The 20,890-nt window shown below is 38.4% G+C and overlaps 1 protein-coding gene across 2 annotated transcripts in view; it reads right to left on the bottom strand.

Moving 5' to 3' along the window:
* PPARGC1A (PPARG coactivator 1 alpha) overlaps positions 1–20,890 on the bottom strand; it is a 505,574-nt gene that overhangs the window by 63,165 nt on the left and 421,519 nt on the right. Inside the window, exons 1-2 of one of the 2 annotated variants that reach the window (XM_032795541.2) lie at positions 14,316–14,445; positions 9,006–9,185 (exon numbers count right to left, since the gene is read on the bottom strand). In XM_032795541.2, coding sequence (XP_032651432.1) covers positions 9,006–9,185; positions 14,316–14,363 — 228 coding nt within the window. In that variant the 5' untranslated portion in view covers positions 14,364–14,445. Of the gene's footprint in view, positions 1–9,005; positions 9,186–14,315; positions 14,446–20,890 lie in introns of those variants that run through there. The other variant, XM_032795540.2, reaches the window with a different exon arrangement.

Raw genomic sequence — 20,890 nt, 5'->3', positions numbered from 1 at the left:
TTAGTTCAACATTATCGTAAGCCAGAATATGGCTCTATTTATGTGACAAGTTGACAACATACAATTTCATGCTTGTTGAACTGATCTGTGTTATATATTCAGTGTGAATATTATGAAGTCTCACCATTATAAATATGAAACAGTATACGCTTATTCAAAATAACTCCTGCAGTGGTAATTTATGGCTTGGTAGTTTGTGTGCTGATGAAGTCCAAAAGCCACCTTAAGAAGCTGCATCTCACTAAAACAGATGTGCAGTGTGACTGTGACCAAAAGGGATTTACGATGACCTATGTGAAAGGAGGCTAATACATTTTTGTCTGTATGGCAACTGACACCAGTTTGTATTTAGATATGTGACCAGTGGGAACACAGTGGAACACTGTGTCCTTAAGAACCTCTTAACACAGGCCAAGCCATTTGTCTGCCAGTATTTTACCACTGTTCTGGGTGAACATTATTTTTCCCTATTGCAAAAGGGGCATGCTTAGGCTGAGTAAAGATACGGTGAGTTCATGAAACCTTGGCCACTCCAAGTAAAATGTTGGGCAGTGCAATGGAACGTATGCATAACAGGATTGTTCGGTTGATTGTGTGCCCTTTCGTGATCACATGCCTGGGAATGGTACAAGGCCACTAAGCCATCAAACAATAAGCTCTCAAAGGAATTGTTGTTTTTCTTTCATTTTGCGGGTTCTTTTTGCCTGAAGGTTTTAACTAATTTACAAGGGCTTACTTCAACAAAGACAAATTTGGACTAGTACAGAACAGCACAGTTTGTTCAGTTGGGAAAGAGAATGAAGAAATAATGCACCTTGCTAAAGAAAGATATAGAAAATTTGCATAAACACTTCCCAATAACATAGTAGCTGTTTGGAACAAAATAAATTGCACTTACTGCTTGAGAATGTTTAAACCCAAGCAAACTTTGTGGTGGATTATAGCTTACACACACCTACCATACAGATGTAATGTTGTTTCTGAAACGCACTTATTTAGTAGACTCAAAGTGCCAAGGGTACCCATTAATCTCATTCTTAACTCTCTTATTAATGTTACACAACTCAAGCCAAAGATATTTGTAAAGGTAAACGTATTTACATAACATATTTGACATTGCTACATTACCTGTTATTTTGCCCTATATCCTCTCTTCTGTTCCATGGGAACTGAGGGTCTTTCTCCTAGTTTAAATTTTTTTTATTATAGCATTGTTATTTTTTATTATTATTATAAAGTTCCTATCCCAAATCTGCATCGTCTCCCTGTTATGTTTATTGTCGTACTAAACTTACAATGTTGTCTGTTTCTCTACTAAATCTATCCTGTAACCACATACTGTACATTCATTTCTCTAGGACCTTGGTGGCTCTTATCTGCTTGCTTTTATGAGCTCTTATGAACTGCTAGGAATAGCAATTTGCAGCGCTGTTTGTAAAGCCATCTCAGTCTGAACTCAACCGTCCCCTCCTTTGTCATACAGTGATACTCTCTGCAGAGATATCCCATTTGCCATAGCAAAAATTCATTACAAGATGCATTTTAGAGGGACACAAGTTGCTAAGTATGCTAGACATGTTTATAATATATAAAACATTTAACGTACAGTAATTAGAATTTTAATAAACTACATATTAGTGCACTAATGTACGTATTTGTATAAGATGGTCTTTGTGTTACCCTTAGATTTACTGATATGTTGCCCACTATACATTATTGCCCAGAGCTACTTAGTTTATGTTTGCAAAGGTCTGAGACATACTGCTATGCTGTTCACACAATCTCAATTCTTTTAAGCACTTTGATAAGCTTTATTCTGCCATTATACTATCTAGAACATTAAACACGATGTTTAAGTTCTATGTGAAATCACAACCAGTTCCTATCAACTGTTCCAAGCTCCCCGTTTTTATCAACAGTTACTTTATTAAATCCTTAATAATATAGATGGAATAGTTAGTTAATTTGTGTGTTGAGCCACAGATGTTAATTTGTAAACATAATAACATACTGCAATCATTTGCATAATAGCATTTTAATCTTTTTAGTAAAAGCTGTAATTCCCTACAAAGTACACTGCAGTAGAAACTAAGTGACTATTGGTAATAATAAAAAAGGCCTTAAAATTCTGATCCTATTATAGTGTTGGAACATACCCAAACTGCTTCCATAATCTCTGAAATGTTACTGTTCTCTGATTTAGGTGTCTGTGTCAAGAATAAAAATGAAGTATAACTGGTAGCAGTAGACTATTTCCTAAATGTAATTTAGTATTCACTAAGCACCAGCACTTTGCAAATAGCTCTGAGGCTTTCCTTCAAAGTTCAGAGCTCTAGTTATGCATATTGTGTGAGGTACACCATGCAGCTCACCTCTAGATTCTGTTGTGCTGAATAGATGGCTATGATAAATCATGCTGAATTGGCACTGAAGGGCATCAGCCATCAAGGATTTGACTACTATGTCTTTTTCCCCAGGATTATATCTCCTTGAACTGCCTGCCTTGGGCTACTAGTTTTGGAGAAAATTAAAAAGTGGAAAAAATTCTGGAAGAGGCCAGTTCAGAAAATCTATAGAGGTTCAGTCCCTAGAAACCCATTAACACCAGTCACAAGACTGGCAAAGAAAACACTGGTGGTTGTTTAAAAGTCAGGCCAAGTTATTTTTACGTAAGATCTGGTAATTCATTAATCAATCTGGCTGCAAACCTTGAATGAATAACTTGCAGGAGTAACAAAGACTGGCAGCACCACCAAAGATTAGAGTATATAACCTAAACCGATGCAAATTACCCTCATGGTGTTAAAAGCCCCCCATCATCTTCTTCATGCAAACCATTCCAAATGGATAAGTAGTCATTTATCTTCACAAATTTCTCCTTTGCCAAGAACAACAGAGTATGGAATTCATTGTGAATCTCTTTCACACTCCCTCATTCTCACTGCCTGTAATACAGCATTTTTGGCAGCCCACAGTGAAACACTGTAGCCTATTCAGCTTTCCAAATATATAACACAGAGCACAGTCCTGAAAGTAACTTGGACTACACGGAACAATTAAAAAGAAACAAACAGCTCTTTAAAAATAGAGAATTGCATTTAAAAACAACACAAAAAACAGCAATTAAATTCAGGGCAGTCCAAGAAACTCAGGTCTTATTAAATCTGTTTAAATGTGAAAAATATTTTGTCAGAACACCATACTTGAAAATTCTTTTTGATACTATGCTGCTAAATTAGACTTGAATTGGCTGCTGTCTAGCTGTATTTTCTCTTTTTAGATGACTTCCACTGATCTATTTGTGAATGGTGCAGACAGTGTATACTTATCTTTGCGCATGTCTATCCTCTGTATAATGCATTCCACTCTTCATAAATAATTTCATATATGACTAACCTTATATAGCAGAGTACGGTATATTTGAAATACACCTCAAGAGGTAACAATTTTCATCTCCCGAGGAAGAACACAAAAAATCCTTCTAATTCACATTACTCAATGATCTACAGGTCTCCACATTTCATACAACAATGATTATAAGAATTGAAACCAGTTTATTTTTTGTAAAAGGGCAGCAGAATAAGTTTTGTACAAATGTATTTTTGAAGGTCTGATCCTTTCCAAAAGCAAATCACAAAAGTGAATGATAAAGAAAGCTATCTACCTAACAAGTCACACTCGAGCAGTTAACTATTTACTTGCACGAGCTTATGTCAATAGACAGTGCCCTTAGGGGTAAAAGCTCCCTTAACATACATCTCCAATGGCCAGAATCACAGGCAATGAAAATCAAGGGAGAAAATAGAGGTAGCCAGGCTATGAATAGAAAAAGAAATTAACAAATGTACAACACTGATAAAGAACATGCAACATCAGTGGAAGGCTTTAATTCATCACTGTGTTCTCCCAGTTTCATGCCAGTGTAAAACCAGTTGCACTGGGATACAAGTGGAGTACTGTAGTGATGAATCAGAAATATCTATTCTGTAGCAATGCTTTCAGTCTTAGCATTTAGATTGTAATCTCTTATTAGATTTAGCCTGTAAATGCATCATATTTAAACTGTAAGCTCTTCAGGGTAAACTCTGTTTGCACACTGTCTAGTACCTGTGGGTCACGTTTTCAGCTGGTCCCTAACCACTAACACAACACAGTCATAAAATAAAATAAATAAATAAATAATAATAACAACAATAATAATTCCTACAATACGCAATTTTCAAAGAGGCAATTCACTAATTTTTGGAAAGAAAATGCCATTAGTATGCTTCAGTTTTCAGCTTGAGGCAGAAGTACAGAGTATTCACCTCTGAAACACAAGCCTCATTAAAGGTGCCTCGGGCTGGGCACGCAAAATTTCATAAGTCCCTTTTGCAAATATAGGCCCTCACCTAGACATATGCCATAAGCAATGCATTGGTAACTCAAAGGAGAGAGTGGTTCACTTAAGGTTAGGTTTTCAATTATTATTGTGCTGCTTGTACTTTCGATCTTTTGTTTGCAATTCTGTTTTGAACAAATTTGGAATATATTTCATGTTTTCATAGCAGTCAGCTCTCAGATATAGGCTTTAAGGCTTCTAAAACATATTGCCCCAGGATGATTAAGATACAATTATATTTTCTTTAAAAAGAAAGATGAAATGCCAAAGCTAATCAATATAGAAAAATCCAGAAATTAACAAACAAGAGACTAGGTAGAGGTTCCATTCTCTGCACTAACACAAGTAGTTTGTCTCAAAGGATCACCAAGATAATCCCCAGAGAAAGGACACATCTTTTATTGTTCTTGAGCACCCCCAGTTGTCTCATTAAGGAGCCGCAGAGACAAGAAATAGTGCTACATATACAGCTGCATAATGGAGAATGGGGATAGGGGTCAAAGTTTGGAAAAAGCTGGCCCAGAAAGAAGGGCGAGTTTTCTATTATTCAGCTTGGATTGCCTGATCACTACTGCCTACCCTGTAAGAAAACAGCTCCTTTATTTCCCTCCTTCCTAGAACTAAATGATGACAAAAAACGGTAGTAGTGGAAATTATTAACATGATACCAAGATACAGAATATTAGTAACCTACAATCAGGTTGCCAGAAGCTATATAGAGACTCCCTTTCCCCACAGCCTGTGTTGCATGTAGTTTAACACAGGCTTATATACACAATGGGAGATATCGTGACCAGTCATGAATGGTTGTGTGATAACAATAAAACTGCAGATGAACTCTTAGGCCCAGAATTTTAAAGGTATTTAGCTGTTCGAGTGCTCAGCCTTGCTAGGTCTAATTGATTTAGGAACCCAAGTCTCATTTCCAAAACTGACTGAGGAACTCAGGAGCCTAAATAGCACAGACTGTCAATGGGATTTTGGTTCCTAAGTGCCTACATCCCTTTTGAAAATGAGACGTATGTTCCTAAATCCATAATACATGGCAATGCTGAAATGTAGCAATACCTAAATATCTTTGAAAATCTAGGTCTTAGCCTACGCTGCACACTTGCAAGAATGCATGAACAATTCTGGCACTTGGCATGCCAGGCCTAAAGACTATGTGTCAGAGGTGTGTTAGTGCTGCCAACAATATCTCACGGCCCAAGGGGGCCTAGCAGCATGTGTCAGGACCCTGCCTATGTTTGAGAACTGGAAGCAGCTAGGGCCCAGCACAGAAAGTGTGTCCACTGCACTTTTCAACTCTCTTGTAATTGCTGCCCTTTAAATGTAATCCTCCTACCTCTGTCTACACTCAGGTATGACATATGCAGACTAATGTGACTGTGACTTTAAACCCCAATGCCACATGACAGACCAATGGCTGTACATGTTGTTGTGCACCAACTAAAGCAGTTTATATATAATAAATGACATACAAAGCACTATTGGACAACAATCTACCCCTCAGAGTCAGTAGTCTCTGAGCCAAAGTGTGCCCTCATTGACTTCAGTGCAATCTGTAATTCAAGTCAGTGAAGTCCTTGAAGTCCTTTGTGTAAATGATGGCAGAATTCGTCTGCTTGGGAAGATGGAAAAACCCTTCTCCAAATCTTGGTTTCTGACATGCTAGTTGCTGCCTCACAATGCACTCCTCTATATGTATTCCATCTACCTCCTTCTACTGCACCCTGGTTGTCTGCACCTCCAAATGCACCTTAATATGACTGACTTTAAATGCCACGTGATGGACCAATGTCTCGATATCGCTGTGCACCAACCAAGACAGTTTAAACATCATATATTTATCCCTGTGTTTGTATATCATTTTGATCTTCAGGAATGGAATCAGCATGCACAATAAATGACAATTCTGTCCTTTATAAGTTTGGGCATTGATTCAGCAAGATAGATAAGAACATGCCTGACTTTAAGGCATGAGCAGTCTCACTGGGAGTTAATTAATTCCCATTGGAATTAAAAGTATTAAAGTTACACACACACTTAAATATATTGCAGAATCAGGACCTTAATTTTTAGAAGACTAAATCATAAGAACATAAGAATGGCCATACTGGGTCAGACCAAAGGTCCGTCTAGCCCAGAAGCCTGTCCTCCAACAGTGGCCAATGCCAGGTGCCCCAGAGGGAATGAGCAGAACAGGTAATCATCAAGTGATCCATTCCCTGTCACCCATTCCCAGATTCTGGCAAACAGAGGATAGGGACACCAACCCTATCCATCCTGGCTAATAGCCATTGATGAACCTATCTTCCATGAACTTATCTAGTTCTTTTTTGAACCCTGTTATAGTCCTGGCCTTCCCAACATCCTCTGGCAAACAGTTCCACAGATTGACTGCGTGTTGTGTGAAAAAATACTTCTCTTTTTTTTTAAACTTGCTGCCTATTAATTTCAGTTGGTGGCCCTGAGTTCTTGTGTTATGAGGAATGAATAACACAGCCTTATTTACTTTCTCCACTCCAATCATGATTTTATAGACCTCTATCATATCCCCTCTTAGTCATCTCTTTACCAAGCTGAAAAGTCCCAGTCTTATCAATGGCATATGGCAGCCGTTCCATACCCCTAATAATTTTTGTTGCCCTTTTCTAAAGCTTTTCCAATTCCAATATATCTTTTTTGAGTGGTGATGACCACATCTGCATGCAGTATTCAAGATGTGAGCATTCCATGGATTTATATACTGTCTGATTATCTAGCCCTTTCTTAATGATTCCTAACATTCTGTTCACCTTTTATACTGCCACTGCACATTGAGTGGATGTTTGCAGAGAACTATCCACAATGACTCCAAGATCTCTTTCCTGAGTGGTAACAGCTAATTTAGACCCCATCTCTTTATATATATAGGTGGGATTACATGTTCCAATGTGCATTACTTTGCATTTATCAACACTGAATTTAAACCTTTGCTGATTTTACTTCAGCCAGTGAAAGAGGTCCATACATTTGGTTTTTAGTGATTTATTTGGAAGCAGAAGTCCTAACTCAATAATTTTCTCTGATATAACACTATTTTAACCTTGCTTATAAACATTATTAACTCCTTTCCATAATAACCCTATAAGAATACTATAACAGAGCAGCCCAATTACTTGATTATAACATGTGTCACTTACTTGCTATGACTGAAACTTAAGCACAGGACACAACAATTTGAAGTTTCACAAAACTTCAGAATATGGAATGTTTCAAAATTTCTCCCTTGGAGATAGAGAACTGACTTCTGCTCCACTTACACTGGTTTTATACTAGTATAATACTATGGACTTGAATTAAATTACTCCTGAATTACACCAGTGTGAATGATAGAAAGACCAGGCTCAGAGGGCCAGTTTCTGCTCTCAGTAACATCAGTGTCACCAGAGTAACTTAATTTGCTGCAGTTGAGTTATGCCAGCATAAGTAATAGCTGATTTTGGTTCAGAGTATTTCATAAAGGCTGTACTTCACCTCCAAATGCATTTTACCTTGCTGAAACATTTAGTATTTGCTAGGTATTAAATTTAACAGTCTTTATTCTGGGGACTCCCCCAAGTAAGTGGACCAGGAATACTTCCTGGAGAGGACATGTTTGTGATCTGCTAGGCAGAGATGAAGCAGGGGTGATAGCTTATTGTTGCCCAAGGTCTTCCTGCCAGCTCATCAAATCCACTATTGCCCAATTTCCCAGCCAGAGGACTATCTACTGCATTTACTACCATCTAGGAGGAAAGAAGATTAGGGTTCAGGAGGCGGATGGCTGTCTGAGAATTAAGTAGTGGAGAATCTTGAGGTCTTACACAGGAAAGGAGAATTAGTGGTTGAGGTAAAGAGAGTATAGCCCATCCCTTATACACTTTGACCCCCCGAGCAGTATTTTAAAGAGGGCATTTAAATCGCTCCTGAAATCCTTCAGTTCTCTCCTTAAGACTGCCCTCTGCCATTATGTCTACAAAACACACATCGGTGGCTAGTCAGTTGGCATGCTATGACCACTGCTTATTATGCTAATCAGAACAATCTGACTCTGATGCTGTGCTCCCTCCAGTCTGTTTGTTGCATTCACCTATGGCCTCATCTTATACTTAGGATGGAAGGACTTTTGATATGCACATGTACAACACATAGCACAATTGGGGCCTGTTTGGGGCCTGTAGGTGTAATAATAATTAGTAATGTATAAAATGTTAAAGAGCCATCAACAGATGCTGTATTCCACTGTGTTTGTTTCTGCAAAATGTACGTGGAAGACGACAAACAGGTTTCAACTTTTGTTTTTCTTTGCAACAGACTATTTTGCAATATCTCAGTGTTATGCCATAGCCGTAACCTGCTATCTCTTCAGCGCTTTCATTCCAGAAATCAGAATTCCACTTAATTCTTTCCAAGCATTTCTTCTCTCCAGATTATAGGTTTAATTTTGATCATGAAGGTTAAGGGTGTCAGAGGGAGGCTATAACAGACGTCATAGCTGTACTTCAGCATCTATTGGCTCTTTTTTTATTAGAAGACTGTCATTCCACTTGGTAAAAACATGAAGCAATCGGAAATATACTTTTGCATCAGCTTCCCTTACCTCGAATATATTTGATGATTCATTGCTGTACTGATTGGTAATGATTTCTGATTGGTCGCTGTACCACTTGAGTCCACCCAGAAAACTGTCTGCATCCAAGTCATTCACATCTAGTTCAGAAAGGTCAAGTTCTGGGAGATCTGGGCAAAGAGGCTGGTCTTCACCAACCAGAGCAGCACACTGCAGGGGGAAGTACAGAAACACACACTTTCGTTAATCACCGGAATGTGTTAACCATAACTGCATGGGATGAGAATTAAGCCTTGATTAAGTCACTCACTTCCACAGAGCAGGTCACTAGAGTTAATCTCATTTTTAGAAAGACACACCAAGTGTTAGATTGTGACTAGCCTGCGCAAGTGAGCAAAGTGGCCACTACTATCCTTTTTCTTATGCTCCTTGGAAAGTCCAGAACCTGCAGCATTAGAAATCTCAACAAGGACTGCTAAGACATGGCCCTGTCTTTTCTGTCCTGGCTGGCAGAAAGGAATCAGCACAGGTGGAAGTGCTTGGGTAACCAACTGGTAAGTGTGTTTTATGCATCCTCCTCAATGCCCAAACCACAGAAGATGTGAGTCTGTTACAGCTGCCAGCTATACAGGCTAGATCTGCACCTCAAGCTGCAGAGGCTCATGCTTTCAGCTCTAGATGGCCTTGTTTAATCCCTTGGTTTAATTAGTTGACTGCCACATGTACTGCACCCTGCTGAAGGATACAGCAGTAGATGCTGCTTTGTTCACTTCCCAAAGCTCCTGGAGACACTGTGCCTGCCTGACACAGGCCATGCACTTATATACCCACCTACCAAAGGCTCTGGCTTATCAGCACCCTCAGGAACTACACAGATTTTAACAACACGGTTCTAAACTATTGTCCTCATAGTAAGCAAATCATGAAGTGTATCTCATGCACCCGGCAAGTGCTAGAGCACTCATGGTTAGTTTATGGAGTCTCCCAACCTGTGGCTGTTCTGGTTGTACGTGTGTGCTCTGCTGTAGCTAAGAGACTTATGGTCTGTAAGCAGCAGCTATATCAGAAGCACCAAGAGGGAGCATTCCTCTGGCCTACCCATCCAGCACAATGCTACACTTGTCTCATCCTCCCGTCATTGCTGGGGAAATTCACCAGAAAGCAGATACAACACTTAAGCCCAGTATTAAGGGAAACGGGTGGGGACTACAGTGTGTGGACCTTCTTCACTAGTGTGAATGTCGTCCTCTGCATACCTTAGAAATAGAGTACAGACCTGTATAGTATCAATTTCATTAACAGAAACCCAGAATATTTTCTTTAGTACGTCAAGATCAGTCATTTTAGGTATCAACTGAGCTAAAAAAAAATACACACTTTCATACTATGCTTCTACTGTAGCACAGAAACTTTAATTCAAAAATACCACCTGAATCATTTTTCATTATTAACAGAAACCAAGAAATATACAATTGAAGTCCATGCCTTCAGTGATAACCAATGCAGCAGCTCCTTTCACTGCTGCCCCATATACATCATTGGAAAGAAAGGTGGAGGGTTCTTCTGTACAGAAGCTGCTAGCAGATCCAGCGATTAAGTGGTTAAAAGCCATAACAAAGTCAGCTGAGAATGGGTTTTCGCCACTGCCTTTAACTGACTGTCTCTAGCTTTATCAGTTTGTGTTAATGTTAAGGATGGACCAAACAGAAAATCCAGACCTCAGAAACTCTTGGACTCCAGTTAGCTGATTGGGCAATTTGAATGATCTCCGAGATTCAACTTCAAATGAAGTCAGTCCCGGAAGTACCACCACCTGAAAAGCTAGGTTTGTAGGGCAATTACTTTACCATGCCCACTGATGTGGATAACTCAATAAGAGTTATGCTACTCTTAAAAATGTTGCCTTTTGCAGTAATATAAGAGAGCTGAAAATACATTTAAATAAAATAAATTTCACTGAGATTTTTGTAGCTGAGAATCTTTGCAAGTCTGCACTGCATGGGCGATATGCAGCAGCATAATGGTGAGCAACACTCTGGGAACCAGGAACAGAGTCAATAGACTCAGTCCAGCTGGTAAAGGCTATAATTTACCATGCAACTTCCACTAGCCTACCAGGACACTACAAGACAATTATACAACAGGCCAAGGGGCAAAGGAACCTAGGGATTGCAAGGGAAGCCTTTGAAATAGCAATTGCTTTTCTTCCTGTTGTTTAAGAGGGCTTGGAACTTCAAAAGGCCAAGGCCTTGCTTAGGTGAAATTTTGTACAATGAAATTTACTTCTTTTTATTTCGGCCACAGAAAAACTGCAAAGAAATTAAAAAGCTTCCTCATTTTCTAGCACTGACATAACCTTCCAGCAGCAATCTTATAATGCCGAGATGACCTTTTTTGATGCACAGATGAAATCTGTGATCTCATTAAAGGATAATCTAGTTTTTGACTGAAAAGGTAGATTCTCAGCATCATTCCCAGGTTTATGTTGTGGAGGTCACTGGCTTAAAACTGATGCTGTAGACTTCTGAAGTATCCTGCTGATCTGTTACTACTTTCGTTTGTAAAAATAGCTTCCCTCTGCGCATCACCTAGTTAAACATCTTAGGGACGTAGTAATATGCATGTTGAAAGTCCCGCAATGGGCATTTTAAGCAATATAAACAGCTGTATAAAAATGTTCATTGCAGCTTTCATTTGTCTATAACGATGACAGTGTCACTTAAAAAATGTAACAGCTGAAATGAAGTACACATGCTCTTGCCAATGTTAACATGATAATAAAATCAATGTTTCTGAATATGGTATTCAGAAATAATCTGAGACACATTAGTAGCAAGTGTTCCTGTTATTAATTTATATTTGGCTTTTGAATGATGCCAGGTTTAACACTCCAAGTCCTATAACTGTCCTCATCTGACATGTTGATATTTACTCTTTGCCTTTACATCTGTAACAGGTGTGCCTGCATTGCCATAACACATTTCACTGTCTTTTCACAGGTATGACAGTTATTTCACAACTATATCCTTACTTTTATAATAAGATTTAGGAGGATAGAGTAGTCGCTAAACACAAAAGGTTAATTATTGTGTATTATTTCACCCTCAACAGACTTTTTCTCTTTGTTAAGGAGCAAACAACAAATTAGCTTAACTGCACTGATGATAATGAATCATTATAATTAAATATAATTCTTCATTAACCTTTTAGACATCTTTGTGCCTTTGAAGGTAAATTAAAAAAAAAAAAGACTGGACTTATGCCACATTAATTATACTAATGTAAAAATAATCTTCTTTTTATTTTTAACAAGTTTGTTGAAACAACAAGGGGATGAACCTAGTAAAGAATGACAGACTTGATGGAATGTGTGTCATGCAGATTCTCTCTATCAATCTTTGCAACCTGACTGTACATCACCTTCACTAAACAGTGAAACACTGGGGACTCTGATCAGCTATAGTGATGCAGGACTTTATTAAGCAACACGCTAGCCTGTCATTATGTGCAAGAGGGTATAATGCATTTTAAGTTGACAACAAACATTAACAATTCAAAATATGAACGCTGCCTACAGTACCTGCTGCTTGTAATACTGTAGATCATAAAGGTGGATCCCCAGAGCCAAAGCAGCATGCAGCCACCACTGTGTTGCTATACAAAGTAAAATGCAAGAACCAGTTGGTAAAAATCTACCAACAGTTAATCCTATCTGCCACACAATTAATATTAAGATCAACCCTTTTTTCTCTGTGAAAAAAAAAAATGATTGCTATAAATGATCTATTCCGTTACTAGCTTGAAATTACTGCAGGAGCTCTGATGATTAAAATAAATCTTCAATATTTCCATATAAGCTGGTTCCTCAATCAAATCCTAGCAGCATTAGGAATAATATATGGATGGAAAAATGAAGCTACAGCAGCTGAGACCCACTCTATAAACCAGACAACAACTCACAGGATACTCCAGCTACTCAGAAACAATTAGAACTTTGGAGCCAGAAAGTCATCCACTTACAGCCTTGACTCATAATAGCTACAGGACATATGAATTATCCATATCTATTCCATTTTACCAAGAAATCAAAACAAGATAAGAGCAATTACAATATGCAAACAGAAATCAGTGGATACAGTGATGTGCTCCAAATATTGAAAACACGACAAAAAGAGTTAAGTATCCGATGCATGCCATACTAGATAGAAAAAATATAATTGTACAAACAGAGAACTCAGCACATTTTCACTTTAGATGTGTATCTCTGCACCATATATGCATCTTATTTAAAAGATGTCTAAGGGGAGCATTTTAAGTACTTATTCCAAACTTGTCATCGGGGCCAGTTCCTTTGAGCAGGTCTGTCTGTCTTTTGGATTCCTCTCAACTGGGTCCAAAGAAAGTTTCCGTTGCTTCACAAGTTGCCAGAACTTTCAGATAATGCTCCATTTTGCTGAATGCAAATATGCAGAAATCCTCAAACCTCACTTTATACTCCAGAGATTACCAGGGAATTGCTTGCTTTTTTCCTTTATGAACTGTAGCCAGCAGAAGCTGTGGATTTGATGTATTGCCATCTATTTTTATAGAAGCAGCGGCGGCGGCAGCAGCAGCTCACACAGTCCCGCATAAACTCTATTCTCATGGTTCATCCTGTTGTCTCTGCTGTACAGTAGGATTTAACTATTTGCTAGACTACTTGGATTAACTGAGAACCTTGTCCTATGGAACATTTTAACTGCAATACTATAATCCAGTTCAATAATCAGAAGTAAAGTAACATCTATTTCCAGTAATCTGTTTTAAAGGAATTTAAAACAATAAAGCAACAACATCATATTCATCTTTCTCTGTGTGTGTCAATTCTGCAAGTGATAAATGAGAAAAATCCTGAACAGAGCACAGCAAAAAACAAAACAAAAAAAATCAAAATATGAAACCACAGATTAATTTTAACTTTTTCTAAAAAATCTCAATCTAATTATAAATAGACATGGCATTTTTCCAACCAGGCCACTAAATGCCACTGGAAAGACTTCAGACACTGATTCATATCAATATCTTAGAGCATAAATATTGCATATGACTGGAAAGCGAGCCAAAGGCACATGAAAATAGTTTCCAAATGCAGGAGATACTGATGACAGCAGCTAAGCTTTGATTTGCTCAAGGCATCATAGAGTAACCTTAAATTAGTAAAGTTACTGGGGTTCACATAAGACTTCTTTCCAACATATAATATCTAGTATACTTTTCTAATTGTTACATTTAAAAAAAAAATTACCTCCAGAAGGGTGGCACACAAGACAATTCTCACACTGTTCATAATGCAAAGCTCACCTCTATATCACTCCATACAGAGTCCTGGTTGCACATGTCCCACGCCATCCAGCTCCTGAATGACAGCAGTATAGCTTTTAAACTACAATCCACAGTCTCACACAGAGCATACACTCATGCAGGCAACTAGACCCTTACTGAGAGTGAACTGAAGGCACCTGTCTTACTACTGTTCCCAGTCACATGACAAAGCTATTTAAAAAGTAGGCTGGTCTGTCACTCACCCAGCCTTCTTGTGCTGCTGCTAAAACTAGTGACGTCACTAGTCAGAGGCAGACCTAGGCTTAAGTGAAGTAAATCTTTTTAAAAACCACTCAGACCTTTGAGTCTTCAGCACCACACTGTGATTAAAATCAGATTTTAATGCCACACCCCCTAAATTGTGCTGTTGCCATATAACTAAAATCCCCTACAATCTTTTTTTAATTTCTTTTTTTCCAAAACAAACAACAGACAAAGCTGTATTTATTACAAAGACAAAAGTGAAGTAACTCTAATATGAGTTAAAACGTGTTTTTTGAATACCTTGATTCTAAGTGGGCTACTTAGGGCTGGCTAACTAGTGCTGTTTAATTTGGAAATGCTATTAGAGAGGTGTGTAAAAAGTTACTGCATGATTAATTTTTACTAGTCATTTTATACCTAGTGGAGTATTTTTTTTAAATTGTGGTATATTAGAAACTTCTGATCAATAACCACTGGAGCTATTTTTTTTTTTTTTTTTTTTTACAAGCAAAGGTATCTACACAGATTGTACCTCACAGTGAGGCTGCAAACATCAATGCAAACACATTACTTTACTTATTTAGCATCTGCTACAAACAAGGGGCCTGATCCCGCTCCCACTGAAATACAGATTTCTTTTTTCAGCTCTTCTCTAATCGTATCCATTTCTCATGCAGGCATCCTGGAAAACAGTGTTATTAAATACAACTATTGTAGTCCTGCCCATAACTGCTTAGATTCCTGTCTGCATTTTCACATAAGTAGTATTTCCTCAGTGCTGCCTCAGGGTGAATTTTTGTATAAACACTGTATTCCAACCTCACTGACCTGGGTTGTGCATTTTCCGTTTAAAAACAAGAATGCTCTTGTTGTCATGTGAAAACACGACATGCTATTAACAGAAGTGTTTCTTCTTTAAGCCTTTTACAGCTCTCTCTCTGAGACAATGGGAGCTGCTGCAGGTGCAACTGGTTTATGATGACACTACACACTGAATACATAACAAACTGAAGGTACCAACCATAACTGCAGAACATTTCCCACAACAGAAAAAAAAAAGGTCTCGTTTAACCATTTCCACCTGTCTTTTCATTCTAAAAAAGAGTTGTGTCTTTTGTCTTTTTAATTAGCTGGATTCAAAAGTCTAGTTTGCAAAATATAAGTGCTAGATATGAGTCATGCTCTCCTGCTAGTTATAGTCACAAAACCATCATTGGTCATTCTCCTTGCTATGATATATTCGTTTTCGCTGTTAAGTTATTTGCAAACTTGATTATTCTAAATGCTACATGAATGTAGTTATTATGAAGCTACAGAGATTTTGCTGAGAGAAAAGACAAAAAGAGGCTGCAAGAGATTATTTTTCAGATACTAAATGCATTCCAAAAATTGTAACAAGTCACAGGAAAACACTTGACTTATTTGACAATTTATTGTTGCTGGATTTGAAAAAAAGTACAGATTTCCCTGCTTGTGTTTAAGTTGCAAATCACATCACACTGTCATATTTTCATCAAACATGTATGACAAAAAATGACATTGTTTTTACTTTACTTAATTAAAAAAAACCACAACAAAATACCCTGTGACTACAGAAAGCCTTTTCCTACAAATGATTAAATTAACGGTATTACTTGGCTCTCACCATGAAAAAAACCTAATTTCCTTCCCAATTATATGCTGATTTAATGATAAAACTGCAGTAAATTATTAAGATCTGGGGCAAAGGTCATTACCTCTACCCTCAGAACAGTCAACTGTGAAATAATGTTGGGCACCCGACTGACTGAAGTGGAGTAGATGCTTATTAATTATTATCAGTGGATCCATGCTTGGTGGAATATTCTCCTTCAATACCTACTTATAATTGTGTTCATTGACTGTACAGAATCCATCATTTTTTTTAAGTTCCATTCACATCTTTTATAGAAATGTATTTACACTGGAACATTTTATATTGCTGTTTTGGATATTTCGACCTGCTTGTGTTGTTTCTATTTTCTACAACTCCACTTCACTGCTTTTGCTTCAAATTAGCAAATTAACTGATAAACACAAACTGTAACCTTTGTGGTGATTTCATACAAGCTTTAGAGATGGGAGAACTTTCCTAGCATGTAGTGGATAGTACCAGCAACAACTAACAACAGTATAGGGGCCTCTAGAGCTTTACTTATGGCCCATCCACACTTTGGCTTAACCTATTCTTGCAGCAACAATTTTCCAGAATGGATGTCAAGGAATGTTCTGACCAAACTGTACTTGAAAACCATTTTTCCAACACAATTCCAGATCACATGGTTTAAACAAGGGTTCTCAGTCTATAAATTTTACCATGAACTTGCCCATTAGGTACTTTTATCAATGACCTTAAACATGGTTTGTAACCAACCATATATGTAATGCAAAACAAAGTTATAATAGTATATCATGATGGAAAATAGTTTTGAGGTGATCATAAGCAATTGTGTAGACAGAGGGTTTTCAACTATGGGATTAGAGTCTCCTATTGTTCACGCAGAGTAAAGAGCGATGGCAGAGCCACATCTATAAAAGAAGCAGGCAATGGCCACAAACTGCCTTCCAACAGGTGGGTAGCTTATGGAGGCTACTCCAAAATAAAAGATGGGTTCGTATGATTGTTCAGCCTTCACACATGAAGACGTAGCCTCTACTGGATGCTGACAGTAGAAGTTAAAGCTACTCTCCCCGAAGGAACCTGGATTCTCACACCTCCCTGTGCCAGTTTCAGTGACTTTCACCCCTAATACCTCATAAATGCTAAAAGCTGAACAAATGTGTTTCCTAGGCAGTTACTGAGGACACACTCATTACAAGTAGACTTTTCAAACTAATTAGACTGCCCTGCAGCATCATGTAAAACAAAAAATCTCCTCAGTCAGAAAGATCTTATGGTAAAGACCTCAGGCATCCTTGGCACTGTTTTTTTTCCCCCCTCTTGTCAGCACTCTGTTGACTGCCATTTTGCTTCCTCTGCTTCCCAAGCGTGCCATCTCTGCTTTGCTGTGCTTCCAAAATTCTGCTTTTTCTTCTTCTAGGATCCTATCTCTAGTCCCGCAATCTTTTTCTGCACACATCCTTCACTCGGTCTCTTTCTTCTAATACCCTTTTCTCTCACCAATACCACTAATCAACAAGGGATGTACTTATGCGCCCTTCCCCATCCCCCGTACTCTATGTTCCTGATACTCAACAGATTTAGCTACTTTATCAGAGGAGATGTTGCAGTCTAATGATGAGCAAACCACTAGGTTACACAAATCACAAACAAACAATGTTAGATTCTCAGCAAATTACAGTTTACAAACCAGTTTTCATGGAATTTAAACTCATTTCCACTACCTTCCCCAGGAATCATACATTTTTTTTTATGTAAGATAAGTCTGTGCTATGTATAAAGAACAGAAGAACATTGCTCAGAAGCTAAGTTAGCACAAATGGGTGTCCGATATAAAGTATACATACTGTATTAATTTTTTATTAGAAATCTTCTCTCTACCCCTCTTCACTTTGCATTTGTTTACCACTCCAGCCGTGTGCTGCATTTTTGCCCTATTAGATTTTTGTCTGTCTCCAATATTGGTACAATGGCCTCAGTCCTCCACCACTGAAGACAATGGGAGTTTGGCCAAGATAGGGTCTAAAAATAGATACTTTGAGCCTTACTCACATTGATAAATACTTACAGATGTGAGTAACCCCACTGCCCTGAAGATGAACAGTTACCAGATTAAGTGCTCATCAGTGGGAGCAAGGGTTTCACAGTCATGGTCCTTTATGACTGAAAGTTTAGGGGAAGATTTTCAAAAGTACCTAAATGATTTAGGAGCCTAAGTCCTATTGAAAGTTAGACTATCTTTGGCATTTCTGAAATCACCCCTTAAAAACATTACAAAATTATTTATTAGTGAATATTATTAAAACAAGACAAGAGTAAGGGATTTGTCACCACCAAAAATTGACTGTATAATAATATGCTTGTTATAATAGGTTTTACCTAACTTTTGAAACACATATGTTTTTCGAGAACCTATATTTGCTATAAACAGCAAAAAAACCTAGTTTGTCAGCCTCATTAAAAGTAGTATGACCAATGTCTTTCATTCTGGTATCACTGTTTTAAAGAAAGACCAATCTCTAAAGAAATGTACCCATTTTTTTATATCACACCTGTGAGCTTAGAATTTTTCAGTCTTGGGAGGCTGAACCACCTACAGGAGTCAGTTTCCTATAGAAACCTTTATAAGGGGTTGAAAGCAGATTTAGGGAAAACAAAACAAAACAAAACAAAAACCAGATACTTCCTGCTAGTAAGGAAGACAGACTCCAGTTTCGCAACTTGCTGCACGTGAGCAGACTCTTACACCTGAGCAGAGCTCCATTATAGTCAGTGGTGCTTTATACCAGCACAGGAAACTTCTGCAAAGGGTCTGCTACAGGACTGGGACCACAGATCGCTGTTGGTACCTCTTTGTTATAGCAATGGGATGGGAATCACCAAGTTATTTTTCTCTCTCTTTCTTTAATTCCCTCCCTTTAAAAAAAAATCCATTTTTCTTAATTCCCTAGGAAGCTTGCAGAAACTGACTGTGGGCACTAGGGGCAAGTGTCTTGCAAGCTCTTCAGTTGCATTCCCACTCAGTTTGGCCCCAATTGTGCAAAAGCACCAATTCCATACAGCAGGCTGAACACTTTACTGTTATTGCACTTTTCCATGTGTGCAATTGCGCTTCCAACACAAGAAACAGCCAGGCAACAGTTCTAGAGGTGGGATTTCCAAATGCACCTAGGGGATAATACTTGTGCTCCTCACTCTCCTAAGTGCTTTGGAAAATCCCATCCAGATTCTCCTGGGTACACTTATTAGCATCAGTCATAGCTTTATTTCCCTTAAGCTCTCATAGTAACTTCTAGAAACTTCCTCCATTGTTTTTCATTAACAATGATCAATATTTTTTCTGACTTGTTCGGAGAAGAGCATTAGTAGGGTAACCTCAGTATCTGGTATCATATAGAGCATACTAGGTGTAACCCTGGGGCAATTTTTTAGGAGCTAAGACTGTTCTAACAGTCTCACCTAAAGTACTCTAAAGATATATTAAGAGTAAACTCTTTTGCGCAAGGACTCTGACTCCCTCTGTATCTGTACAATGCTGTGTACACTATTGGTGCTTGGTACTGTAAATACTAACATATATGACTATTAACAATATTAAATCTATTTTAGATGGGTTGCTCTCTAAAGCCTGATCTACACTGGGGGGAGGGGATCAATCAGATATGCAACTTCAGCTACGAGAATAGCGCAGCTGAAGTCAACGTATCTTAGATCGACTTAGATTGATTTACTTCGCATCCTCGGGGCGTGGGATTGACAGCCACCACTCCCCCATTGATTCCGTTTCTGCCTCTCACCCTGGTGAAGTTCCAGAATCGACGCGCTACATTGATCCCCAATAGATCAGTCACTACCCCGACAGATCAGTCACGATCCAGCGGGTAGTGTAGACATACCTTAATGCAAATTAACTCTATACATTTCTAAAGGGGAGCATAACACCGTTTTCATAGATGTCACCTAAAGAGCCCCATATCCACCCATTCAGCCAAAAAATGGGCATCATTTTAAGTTTTGCATGATTGCACATCAAAGAGTCCCTGGTGTGCTCAGGGTGCATTTGAACTAGTCTACGAGGACTTGGCTAAACCTCTCTAATAAACCATTATAGGGCATGCATTTTCTTCTCTCCTGAGACGACACATATTTGAACTGGTCATGGTGCCATTTTCACTGATTCTATGTGACATATGTTCATATACAGCTGACATAACATTTGAGAAATGATGCCTTCTACAGGTAGTACTTATAGGGAAAGAGTATTGTATAGGAAGCATACAGTCATTTTTGTTTCCTTAAAAAAATGTTGTATGCAAAGGTAGTGATGAGTTTAAAAACCATGGATATTGAGTCTTTGGTATATCTACAGGATGGGTGATAGCAGAGGAAGCTTCTTCATAACACTCCAAAGATGTTCCTAAACTCTGGACTGCAAAGGACAGCTCAGGCTCCGTGGCCATTCAATCCTTGACCATTCTGCTGATAGGGGTGCCAATTCGACTCAGTTTTGGAGAAGGCTTTGCAGTGTGGTCATTTGCTCATGGGGTTGGGATCTCCAAGCACAAACCAAAATGTTGGGCAGTTCCCATTGCTACGGGCAAGCATGACATCCTTCCCTACCCACTTCACTTCAAAGCATTACAGTATCTAATGGGGGGGAACATCACATAGCTTTCTAACTTCGTCGGTTCTGTAAAATGGCTGGGAAAAT

The sequence above is a fragment of the Chelonoidis abingdonii genome, chromosome 5 (assembly GCF_003597395.2).
Source record: "Chelonoidis abingdonii isolate Lonesome George chromosome 5, CheloAbing_2.0, whole genome shotgun sequence".
NCBI lineage: Eukaryota > Metazoa > Chordata > Testudines > Testudinidae > Chelonoidis > Chelonoidis abingdonii.
This window is presented reverse-complemented; position numbering and strand designations above follow the sequence as displayed.